Genomic DNA, 13539 nt, shown 5'->3' on the forward strand with positions numbered 1-13539 from the left:
TTCCTAGAGTCTCAAACTATTTGCATACCAAATTTCACCGAAATTTGTTGGATAGTTTTTGCAAACAGATGCGACGAGAACTTTGTTTTTGTAATATATTATTTAGAACTTTTTAAAAGGAACAACCGTCATACATGATCGTTGAGTAACTTTAACCGTTTATGCAGCGCAAGCAACGGAATCTCTCAAAGGGAATAATTTTTCCCCGTTGCAACATTTTTCTTAAATGCTCCGCTCCTTTTGTTCTCAGCGTGGCGTTATATCCCTAATAGTATAGCCTGGATAAATGGGATGTCCAAAACTAAAATAATTTTTCAATTAGTATCAATAGTTCCTCGGATTAGTGCGTTCAAACATACAAGCAAACTCTTCAGCTTTATATTATAGTAAGTATAGAAATATAGATATCATGTGATCATAAAGGCAGTTAAGTAGAGCTTATATGATCGTATAAACTTTAGATTGAACTACTTTCAACAGTAATTGAGAATCATCACGACAGATTACGTTTTTATGTCCTTTTGGATAGAATAAAGCGTTAGAAAGTGTAGTTTTAAGAACGCATAAACATTGTATGTATCCTTACAATATATCACGAAATATACCCACTAAGAGAAAGTTTTAATTTATCGCCCAAGGCGATAATGTTCTAAGCTGTAAAGTACTTTTAATTATGAGAATAACAAAAAAATACACTTTTATAATTTTCGAGTATACACAAAATCGCCGGAGTCCAATGGATAAGGGCGGCCCAGAACCGCTCCCCGTGGCGCTCGATGGGAGAGGCCTATATCCAGCTGTGGACGATTCCCGGCTGAAATGATGATGATACACAAAATTTCATCACGTAGTCATGTCATAACGCTACAGGGCCTTTAAGCAAATACGGTATTGGTAAAATAAACTAAAAATCAAAATAATACTTTAAATTTTAACCGGTTTTGAATGTATAATGGGTACATTTAATAATCCCAGAAAAATAGGAAATTAACAGTATCAGAATACAACTACTTATAGTAATTAAGAACAGAGGACCCTATTCTGTCTATAGCTGAGAATCCGTGATTTTGCAATTACGGGCGTTCTATTCGAAAGACAACTACGATAGCCATATAGATAATAAAGTCAAAAAATCCCCTTTTTAACCTACATGGCTATTAAAGCTGTAGTATACTTAGAAATCACGTAATTGCGAAAAGACGGATATGCCCCTGTAGACGGAATAGGCCCCTAGAACCTTTGTTTTATTACAAAGGGTCAAGGGGTCCACATTTAACACAGTCATGTACAGTCCAAATTTAATTTTATTATAAGTAACTATAATGTGTATAGATAACTTACTCAATTGTTTTATGTTATATTTACTTAACTATTAAGTATTGCCTCGAACTAAACTTTGTTATATAAAGTTCAGAATATCATTTGTCCGTTTTTGGTAGCAAATACTAAGAATTTTCCTTTCAAGAAGTACTTTGGAACAATGCTTTGTGAAGTAAAAGTGAGTCGGTGTGTTTTTCGAGACAAAAGAAAATCTAAATACGTAACTAAGTTCAATTTCGCTGTAGAGCAACGCGTAGATATATCTTATGTCTATATCTACAGGACGAATTGACCGGCTCGACCGAAATAAGACCACAATTTCATGGAAAACTGTAGTAAAATAACAACTTCATGTTGTTTCGTATGATGCTCGAGATATGATACAGTCCAAATAACCTCATCCTCTTTCTAATCTCTATTCGCTTCCCTTAAGGCTAGAAGAACTTTCTCGATCCCTCCGGCATGTACGGGCGGTGGAAACCAATTGACCCGCATGCGCGTTAGGTCTATCTTACAAAAATTAAAAGTAGTGCTATAAAATTTTGTCGTAAATATATTATTGGTTGCCGTTTGCTAATCTTTTCTCAAATACAGACAGTCCAATCCAATTAAAGGCAGTAAATTAAATTAGCATGAATGCTTGGTACCGCAACTATGTCACTAGTATAACATACCTAGTTTCGTAAGTAGCTATAGGTTATTTTGCGCTGTAATTGCATACATCTTAGCCTTAGAAAGCACATAGAGGTATTAAGATAACTTTGCAAATTGATTGTAGTTATAAAAGTCCTACTAAAACAAAAAGGAAGGAAATTATAGTTACTATTAATATATTATTAACTCGTCCCTATCCAAATAGATTTAAATCTATACATTTAATAAAATAGTAATAATAACATTAATTTATTTTGGAAAAAATGCTGGTAGTTACGAGGAATAAGTGATATTCAATATGAAGGTTTAAAAAGTTGATTTTATTTTTGTTAGGTAATCAAGCACAAATCATTTCATTATCTATGCTTTACATAAATCAATAACAAGTTCTAGAATAAAAATACACAGGGGGATTTGAATTCTGGAAAAAATGTTGACAAAATATATTATCAGTAACTCGGGGATTCCTCTGACTCTAATCAGATAATTTGTAATACACGATAAAGTCAATCAGCGTCGATACAAGATTTAAAAATAACCCACAGAAGATTTAGAGTGAAGAGGTTTGATATCTCCACAAATGTTCTTTACCTATAGTTTGTAAAAATCTTATTAATAATTGTTATAATATTTAAATCAACGGTTTGATGATAAAATAAATGTTAAGTTTCGTATGATTTAATACAAATTTGTCCTTCGAATATTGCGAGTCCGAAAACCAAACTAAAAATACTGAATCATCTGAATAAACAATTCATGAAATTCAACACGATGTATTGAAGATACTGTACAGCCACTTCGACCTTCGTATACACACGTATAATTTATTTGTAATCGATAACTTTATTTCAAATCGATTATAGGCTGAGTGCTTTACTCGTAAACACGTAAATGGATGATTTGTTTTTAAAACATGCAAAGTACCACACCGCAATAATTTTCCAATGCGCTGTTTTTATTTTTCAAATATATAGAGACATTTTTAATGTGTTCTAAAAATTATTTGAATAAAGTAATTAATTCTGTATGGTTTACGCGGGAAAGAAAGGGAAAACTTGAAGATATCAAAAGGCGTTTTAAATTATACCAGAAGAAATAACTCTATCTAAAGCGTATGTACATATCGAATGTAATGTACGCCATACTTGTTGTACATATCAGTAACTATAATAATTGTTATTATAAATGTACAAAGTGGCAGTGCTAATAAATAAATAAATAGATCACTAATCTCGACTATATGAGGAGCAAAATGCCGTGTAAAATATCTCAGTGGCCACATCCATGTACTCTTTACAGAAGGCCAGTTAAAAGTCCTATCTAACTATAACTAGATAGCACAGTACAAACGGTACAATCATCAGTGAATAATTACCATACTCTATAATTTTCTTGACTAGATCGCTAACTCATTAACTACTTCCATCCATTCCAGAACGAGCCTTGGCCGTGTTTATCGATAAATGCAAATGCTAAGATATCCAACAATTGATCAAGATTGCAAAATGGATTAAGCTTTCACTTGTCCTACTTCGTTCGTGCACTTTCCAAGATGCTCATCACGCTACGTAAACTAAACAATTATTTTATGTATAGTTTCCTCATAAAATTATTTACATGTGATATTAAGTTAACTATTGTTAAAGAGCCTAGGAGTGAATGGAACGGACTGCCGGTTCGCGCGTTCAAAACCCAAGGCACCCTTTGACTTATCGAAGTTACGTGTGAATACTTTGTCAATTTTAACGCTCATAGTATAGGAGATTCGTGCCGGAAAATAGATAGAAATTAATAGATTAAGTATTATTACCGTAAACTTAATCAAATCGACATATTAGTATCGCAGCTACCTTTACGGCTTTCCCAATCAGTCTTGTATGATATTAAATCATGATTTGTTCTATATTAGAGTTATGCCTCATATGGCAATAGTGCCTTTAGCTATTACATCAAGCAACGGAAATGACGTTGACAAAATTATGAAAGCAGTCATGTAAATTGTACATTATAAAAATACCTTAGAATCTAAAAAAATGTTTGTATTCTAAAGTTTTTTCGTGAAATTTACAAAATGAGATAATTTTTTACGCACTTCGCATAATTACGACATGTAAATAAGTTGTTTGGTGTTATTATACTGTAACGTAATAACTGGTATACAAAGGTAATTAGTTATTATGTTATTATTTTCATAAGTATTTCGTAGCAAAGAATTTGGTAATTTTCCATAGTATGTAACAAATGCATACACATACTGAACACTGTTTTATTAGAATAGCCTTTACAAAAACACTATACCTACCAAAATTTCTATAAGCACCATATTTTTATATTTAAAAGATAAAACCCCAGGAAAATGACACGAAGATGTCTTGCGATACGCGAAAATTCAATTTGCAAAAGGAAATTTATTTCATATCACGTGCCAAATGAAACATGTGTATTTTATTACTCAAAAAAAAATAATTAATAAAGGTTTATATGCGGAAGTGACTATTGTTAAATTACCAAATAAATAAAATAATAGTTACTTCTTTAATAAAAAAGTAGTTTAGGGGGAAGTCCCGTAACGCCGGACGGCACCTAGCGCCGGACACTCGTACTATTCAAGCGAGTATAAAGCAGTTCGATTCAAAATACAAGTGAAAGGGGCAAGGGGGGCACACAGGTACAGGATCACGCGCCGCGCCTCGCCAGTGACGCACACGGCCGCGGCTGGAGTAACCGTTTGCTGTTTTAGGCGCGAAATCACGGCGTCACCTAAATATCAATGTAAGTAATTCTAGTATATTTATGCATTTACATTTGAGTGGTATTCAAAGATAAAAGCAGTACTCGATTGTTATCCGTAAAATGGTAGAATATTATTAGATCTTTTAAACAATTTTAGTAGGTACCACCTAATGAACGAAAATGTGTGTCCCTTAGCACCGGACACTAAGTCGTCCCTTAGTGCCGGACAGTAAACATATCGATATTTCTTGTAAGAAATGACGTATTTTATTCTAATTATTTAATTTTGTTTTAGAGTATAGAAGAAAAAAGATAATTAAAATGGAAGAGAAGAAAAAGAAAGGATCCTGGGAGCCACAGAGCTTACAAACTGCTATTGATAAGGTTATGTCAAAAGAACTGAGTGTAAGACAAGCTGCAATGCGATACAATATTCCTAAAAGCACTATACATGATAAAATAAAGGCCCTAAATCGAGGAGAAGAAGTAACAATGAAACCAAAGTTAGGTAGGTTCACTAACACCTTCTCAGCAGAGTATGAACAAGTCTTGGTGGACCACATTAAAGATTTATCGAATAGATGCATGCCGCTCATGAAAAAGGAGTTTCTAAAATTAGCATACGACTTAGCTGGAAGTCATGAAGATTCCTCATCGATTTAATAAAGAAAAAGGCAGTGCTGGTAAACATTTTTATTACGACTTCATGAAAAGGCATTCTGACATTTCGTTGAGAGCACCGGAATCGTCAAGCATGATGCGCGCCGTAGGATTTAACAAACCACAAGTGGATCTATTCTACGACAACCTTGAAAAGCTGATGAAACAGTACAAATTCACACCCTCAAGAATTTATAACTGTGATGAAACTGGTGTCAGTTGCGTGCACGAACATCAAAAAGTTCTTGCTCCGAAAGCCATCCGTCAAGTAGGTAAGCTCACTTCTGCTGAGAGAGGCAAAAATATCACAGTTTTGTTCTGTATGAGTGCTAACGGTCACTTCATACCCCCATTTTTCGTATTTCCTAGGCAAAGAATGAATGAAAGGCTAATGATGAATGCTCCAGATGAGAGCATCGGTGTGGCCCAACCAAAAGGGTGGATGAATAGTGACTTTTTTTTTGCAATATCTAAGAATATTCGTCAAACACACGCAACCAACCAAAGAGAACCCTGTGTTACTTCTACTGGATGGCCATTGCAGCCACAAGACATTGGCGGTTATCAATTTTTGCAGAGAAAATCATATTCACTTGATTAGTTCACCACCACACACTACGCACAAGCTTCAGCCTCTGGACAGGACATTTATGAAACCATTTAAAGACGCATACAACCTACAATGCGACTTGTGGATGAGAATAAATGCTGGATGTCGGATAACGGATTACGACATTGCTGGTTTGGTAAAAGAGGCATTTATTAAAGTAGCTCGATTGGATATTGCAGTATCTGGATTCAAATGCACTGGAATCCATCCATTTGACAGGCATTTATTTTCTGACTTAGATTATTTGCCTGCAGATATGACCAATATACCACCAGAACAAACAGAAACTGCATCGAATGCACTAAACAACGAACAAGCTGTCGTGGTATCAAACTTAATCACAAAAGAGCAAATGAAAGAATCTGAACAATCTAATAGTGATCCTATAACCACAAGTCCCAAACCGTCGACAAGTTCTGCTCCCGATCTTGTTCAGATAATCCATAACTTATCACCGTTGCCTGACGCAGCAAAAAAACGAACAGCATCTCGAAAAAGAAAGAGTGAACGAAGTGAAATTTTAACTTCATCGCCATACAAAAAAGTGGCAGAAGAAAAAGAAAATGAAAAGAACATGAAAGATAAAAAGAAGGAAATAAAATCTAAGTTTGAAGTAGCAATGGGAGGTAAAGGAAAGCAAACCAAAGGAATTAAAACCAAAGGAAAGAGCGTAGACAAAGAAAAAAGAAGCGAAAAACGTGAAAGCCAAAGGAAAGAAAGGAAATGCAGTAGAACCATTAACTGAAACATCTAACACAAACATAACAATTTGCGTAGTTTGCTTAGAAGACACTGACGAAGACTGGATCCAGTGCTCATCCTGTCGTGGGTGGGTACATGAAGCATGTGCAGACATTCCAGAGTGTGGAGATGGCTACATATGTGATCGATGCAGGTTATTTTGAAATGTCCGGTGTTAGGGGTATGGCACAAATATTCGTCCGGTACTAGGTGCCACTTTTTAAAATTATAATTTTTGTTACCAAAGTTTGATTGATAGTATTAATTATTTTTTAGCAGAGGTTGCATTTTTGTTAATTTAATTTGATTTCTAACTTTGTTATCTAATATAAGTCATAATTTAATAAACATTCCTAAAATATTTTTTGTTTTATTTATAAATAACCTTAGGTGTCCGCCACTAGGGGACTTCCCCCTACTATAAAAAATCGAATAATACAATATTTGGGCCGTAGTAATGTCATTAATAATACCTGACGTGTCTAATTTGTTGAAGTTCTTATTAACTCGTAAAAATCAAGACAGTGCGATAATATGGTACGTGGCCTGAAAAGACGTATTGTCCTATTGGCCGTACTTGAATCGATTTATAGGTACAGTAACTGATATTTGCGCGTTTTATTATTCCCTAGCACACCTGATTTTTGAACTTATGCTTTATACTAGAATAGATTCGTTTCTCGTGGGACTTAAAAATCTGATAATACTTATAGGCGTCAGTTATCTTCGCCTTTGCATACCTTCGATAACTAAAGCAAGAACTTGTTTATGTATGAATATTCTAAAAAAATGAAGTTAGATGTTCTCTCGCGTAGACGGTTGGTTTAACCCTTGATGCCAAACTTAAGTACAGGGAAACATAGTTTGTACAAGCGCGTGCCAGGTAACTACGAAGCGCTCACAGAAATTCCGAGGAACTTTCAAACAGCTCAGCCGTGATCAGACGAGATTATCCTTCAGTCTTTGTTTTTGCTCGTACGTATTTTATTATATATTTATAAGTAGTGCTTTTGCGTTCGCGTAGACATCAAAATGTAAACATATATCAGTTATACGGTCCAAATGTATCCACGGATTGAGTTTAGTAAACAAATACCCAAACGCATCACAACTTTAACTGATGTAGTCAATAAATCAAGGGATTTCATACAACAATCAGTTTATTTCGATATGAATGTTTCAAAACATCACTCGGACTTTTCAATGTAAATAGTCGGGTTTTAAAATATATAGTAAACGTAAATACATTTTGATATTTTGTTAATAACAAACATTTGGTTGTATTGTGATCATTATCGGAAGGTTGCGCATGAAACCATGTCTGTGAGGTCGCAGGTTTGAAGCTTTTGATCCAATGATCAAAGAAATACTATGCGTTGCAAGATTTTGTGACGTAGCTAAATGTTTACGACTACTATACTCAATGAATACGATATCATATAATTTACGCTACTATACTCAATGAATACGATATCATATAATTTACGTTCGTTGTATAAACAATTCAATAAACTCTTGATACACCTAATTTAAACAAATAAATTATACGTGATTAGTTATATTAGTGTATAAGTCGATCTAAAGTTGACTTGTAAATCTTACCTACTACCTAGGTTTATGTTTTAATTATTATTTATTGCATAGCAAGTATTCTTTATTAATGCATAATATAATTACTCTCAAGCTCAAAAAAATATTGTAAACTAATCCTATTTTAAAGTTCAGGGTTGGAATAATTTTTATACCAAAAAGGAATTGGGGGCTGCCAGACCTAATTTTTAGATCGAATAAAAATAATATCTTCTCACTTGTCTAGCTGCGGCAACTTATATATAATACTTATATATGCGGCTACTTATACTTGTACCATAGAATGTTAGTTTGGGGGCAGGGAGAGGGAGGTGTTTATACTTAGGAAGTGGATTAAATATCCATTAATATAATAAATATAATATGACGGATTGAAATTATGCTTAGGCCTCTATCTCCACGACAAATTCAGTAATTTTATTTAAAATTATACGTGAATTTTCGACGTCAGATCTTGTGTGCGACGGGACATTGGGCTATCCTTATATCACATTACCGAATCTAAATAATTTTGGCAAACCCTAAGTGCATTTGTAGCTCTACCTACCTTTCAGATAAATTATAGAGCTAATCATACAATAAACGATATAATATTCCAAGTGATTACAGCATACTTAGTAGACAAAGCTTTATGTTAAATCAAATCAGATTTAGTCAAACGGATTCTATGACCTAGATAAGTACCAGCTTATGCTGTAATTAAAGAACAACTCTTGTAGTAAGGCTGATATCTGTAATTGCAATGCGACAAGCAATTAATTCAGAAAACTAATTGTAGAAGATAAAATAATATAAATATATGGAAATTATTGTTATTATAAATTATTATGCAAACTTATTGACAGTTTTAATTACAATAACAAATGTGATCATTTTCAAAGATTTGTTATTAAATACAACGCGTATTTATAATAATGCCAGTTTAGTCTAACACGCTATTATATCAACAGACAGAATCGTTTTACTAACACATGAATCACACATTTTAATATTATGATAATACGTATGCATTTGTATGTGACCCTGAACTGTAACAGTTTAATTGGCAGGTCCTTTTTCACACGGAACTGATAATTGGAAGTTGACAACCTTAGATAAAACTGTCTGACGCACTATAAATTATAATTGCCGGTAATATTTCTAAAACCTTACTAAATTAATTTATGTACTTTTTTGCTTTTCTTTGAACTTGGATATGATTTAAATTAAATCACTTTTTGATGTAACTAAATGAAATAGAGGAAGTCTTTGTAGTCGCGGACAACGAGTTAGGACCTTTATGAATATTGAATATATTGCAACGGATTTTGCAATAAATATGATTTATAAATAAGACTGGATATCTAGATCCGTTTATATAAATATCTAGCATAATACTCGTTCCACATTAAAAGTCTCATGTTATGAGAATTGGGATCTATTGTCAACATTCAGTGCCACTACCTATAAAACGCAGCCCAAATTAATTATTTGCGGTCTCACAAAAATATGTATCGGGGCAGTTTTGGTACTTGCGACCATTCATGGCTGTCCCTGAGTCTATCCATATGTGCTTAATCAAAATTAAACCTGGGAAAGTTGTATAGAATGGACCTCAAAAACCTACGATAGCGGTTAATCCTCGTGAATAAATAAAGATGAAAATTTATTTAAAAATAAACACAATCACGTCTTTTATCCCGAAGAGGTAAGCTGAGGTGCACCAGAGCACCCACTTTTCGTGTGTGTTCCATCTTCCGTCCTATGACGTGATACGAAGTGAGCCTATCGCCATATCCGGGACAAATTTCAGACGCCGGGCTAGTTTTATTTATTTAATTCTATGCACCCCTGTATAGTTTACTACACGCTACAATTGAATAAACTAATGCCTATTTAAAATAGGATGAAGGTAAATAAAAATATAACTTAACAATTCCGAGAGATTTATAATTTCATAAGGGCAACAGTTATAACTTATGAATATATTAATGTTCTAAGATTACGTTATTGATCAATGTATGACTTATATCTTACTATGTACATCATCATCATCAGCCACATAAAGTCCACTGCTGAACCTGCCAAGCGGCCTGCATCCAACGCGTTCCTGCTACCTTTATCAAGTCGTTTGTAATGTCTGTTATGTACATAGTTTATGTTAATACGCGAAACAGAATGATGAAGCATTTAATGTTCCTCTTGCAGGTATATCCTGTCAAAAGCTACAAATCATAAAACTAAATTGTTTTCGACTAATGTCATGTTGATGTTGTGATATCATGTAATGATCGTTTGTAACGCACGCGCGCGCACGTGTAAGCCTGACTGGAATATTGATGGGTGCGCAAGCGCAGCGCGCTGTGACCGCGCATAGCATTGTTAAACGATCAAAGTTTTTACTGTTTACAGAATTTTGCAAGGTTGTAGCAGCACGGTATTTATTTTTCTGTTGCCTTGACACCTTGATTATCTATGTCAGTTGTTGCTTATTTTTAGTTAAGCAGTTCTTTGGAATATTACATAGACTTCCTGCATTATATTCACCTAAAAAAAAGACTTAAAGTGAAATTCATAATTTACGGAACTATTCTTCGGCTAAAAATATCCCTGAGATGGGTAGAATGGCCTTGCTGCTATCAAAGTCGATGTTCGACGTGCGGAGACTTACTGTGTAGCTGTCAATGCTCCTGATTGTACCTCATGCTATACAGGAACCATGTTTTATGCGTGGAAGTAAGCCATCGCGAAGTACGACTACGTAAGATGCTGATAATTCCGACATATTCGCCTGGAGATGTGGTCAATGAGGAATATTAAAGGGACCTCCACGCGAAAATAACTGTTATAATACTTAATTCTTACTTTAGTTTTGTAACTCCATTCGACATAACATAAGCATTTACTTCGTACAACGACAAACCACTCACTTTAAGAAATAATAACAATGAAAACTACGTAGCGTACTGATATTATTCCAATATATTTTATTGATGATTTATTATTACAATTTTATAAATTTAGCCAAGGTATTAAATTTTATAAAATATTGAATCCAAAACAGGATTTTTGATAACCTTATATCAGAAACTAGAAAGTTATCGATAGTTAGAGCTGACGACTGACATGGTTTAAAAATTTTACGGTTGTCGGAAGCACATGTCAATGCAAACATTGTGTATTATTGCAATGGTAAAGAAAGCGGATAATTGCTCGTGCCACGAACAATAGTTAACAATTTCACACATGAACCGTAGCGATGCAATTTACTTTCCAATAATGTTGGACAAAATTTCTGGTCCCAATGCTTTTATATGTATTTTTTTATAGAAACTGGAATTTGAACAACCTTAACGCGAATTAGATGATACAATAGGTTTACATTTTGCATTTAATATTGATTACTTTTCAAAAACCGGATATCCGACATCTCTATATATTGAATTTACCTGCGATTTGACGATTTCCGTTTCCTTCCTTGATTTTAGCTTTGCGATCGTAATACAAATGGAAATAATATAATGCCCTATGACATTTAAAGGCAAAAAAACATTATTGAATTTATAAAGTCGTAACCGAGACGGATAAAATGGCTACTGAACAAAAATAAATGAAAACGTTCGCTGCTTTCGGAAGGAATTGTAATAAAATTATTTTAATGGAATTCGTAAAGCGCGGCGTTGCAATTTAGATATTAACGTTCGATCTAAATATAATCAAGGAAATGGAAGTCTTATTGACTTTGGAGCGAACTCATTTATATGGGTTTGCTACACTTCGTGAGTAAGTTGAATGGGTTGTTTGACGTGATATACCTATATATGTATGCCAAGATACTTGATATACTTCGCTTTTTAATCGACGCTAATATTAGCAAGAAAACTTGCATTAACTTCCGCAATTGATATTTACCGTGTACCATTGTCGTGTACACAATTTCAGCAAGCTGTAAAGTTGCGGCGAGTTCCAGGTGTATAGAATTATTTAAATATTGCCGCTAATCTACACGTATCTAAAAGTTCTTACGCAATATATTGCCGCGAGACTTGATTAGTCTAAATTTAGCCTTTGAGTTTGTATATTATGCAAATAGTGCAACCATTTTTCATCGTTGTATCCATCTCACATGATGTGGGACTAGCCCCGTCATATTGAATTTAAATCTAATAGGTGTTTTTTTTAATCTAAAAACACACAATATTTAATTGACCGACCTGAGAATCGAACGAAGGAGCTCGCGGTTCACAGTCCAAGTACGCTGCTATTAAATGAGAGTCATGTGAATCACGCTTTTATAAAAAATGTTCTTAGTTTTTACTCTGCAAAGTACACGTAGTTTTCACATGTCTAATGAAAGTGAATTTTAGATGTACCAATTCCCTGTAAGGAATGTTTTACTGAATAAATAATACCTTACAAAGAACCTAATTTTCTTTTTCATTCAGAAGATGGATCTTCATCTAGTTTGATGTCTTATTAAAAATTACCAACTCTACAGTATAGTGTCGAAATTTAAAAATACATTTATTATGTATAGTCTACACACATTATAATGTATGAATAATAGTTGCTTATTACATAGGTACTTACTAAGACTAATATTAAAAACATAAAAATAGGTTATTAAATTCAAAAATGGATTTTTAAGACTTCATTTTTGTAAATTTACTTGTGTAACGCTATAAAACAGCATTATTTAGAATTATATTTACATAAGTTTAATTATATAGGTAGGTACTTAAATGCGAACGTTTGCGATAAAACTATATTATTCAAGAGATGTTTTAAGATAACATTTAGCACAGTGAGCAATATTATATATTAAAATATTTGAAGCAATATTTAAATTTTAAATTGTTAAACCATAATGAGACATAGGAAAATGTAATTTTAACATCATAATAATATCTTTGTGCTCCCCTCGTCCATCTTTAGAAACTAGAAGCGTATTTTTATCCTTCGTTTCTTCCCATCAGCTGTCCTTACTTTAGGGCTGTGAATGCTCATTGTCATGTAATAATTCAAATACTCCCTTCCGTACTGCACACTGTTACACAGTGACACATCTCCTATAACATTTCATTTAAATACTTACGAGTTATTAATATTTGAAATCTATATTTGTACGAGTATGAATTGACATTATTATGGATACATATGTTTCGATAAAAAAAAACATTCTTTAAGAATTTAAATATCAGAAGTTATAAAGGTAAGCAGTAGACGGGCAGTAGTTTTACCTATACACATAC

The 13539-nt window shown here is 33.5% G+C and overlaps 2 protein-coding genes across 4 annotated transcripts in view; one reads left to right on the top strand and one right to left on the bottom strand.

Moving 5' to 3' along the window:
• Window positions 1-13539, bottom strand: part of LOC115453935 (diacylglycerol lipase-beta) — a 79040-nt gene that overhangs the window by 47687 nt on the left and 17814 nt on the right. The window lies entirely within an intron of this gene.
• LOC119189553 lies at window positions 5348-6722 on the top strand. The gene is made up of 2 exons (XM_037439579.1): window positions 5348-5805; window positions 5969-6722. The coding sequence occupies exons 1-2, from the start codon at window positions 5348-5350 to the stop codon at window positions 6720-6722; spliced, it is 1212 nt and encodes a 403-aa protein (XP_037295476.1).

Source organism: Manduca sexta, chromosome 17, assembly GCF_014839805.1.
Source record: "Manduca sexta isolate Smith_Timp_Sample1 chromosome 17, JHU_Msex_v1.0, whole genome shotgun sequence".
NCBI classification, from domain to species: Eukaryota; Metazoa; Arthropoda; class Insecta; order Lepidoptera; family Sphingidae; genus Manduca; species Manduca sexta.

Excerpts from the sequence above, each read along its gene's own strand:
- LOC119189553 (XM_037439579.1), top strand. The coding sequence starts at position 5,348 with ATGAAGATTCCTCATCGATTTAATAAAGAAAAAGGCAGTGCTGGTAAA. Across the intron at positions 5,806-5,968 it reads GGTGTGGCCCAACCAAAAGG|TTCACCACCACACACTACGC; the intron begins GTGGATGAATAG and ends TCACTTGATTAG.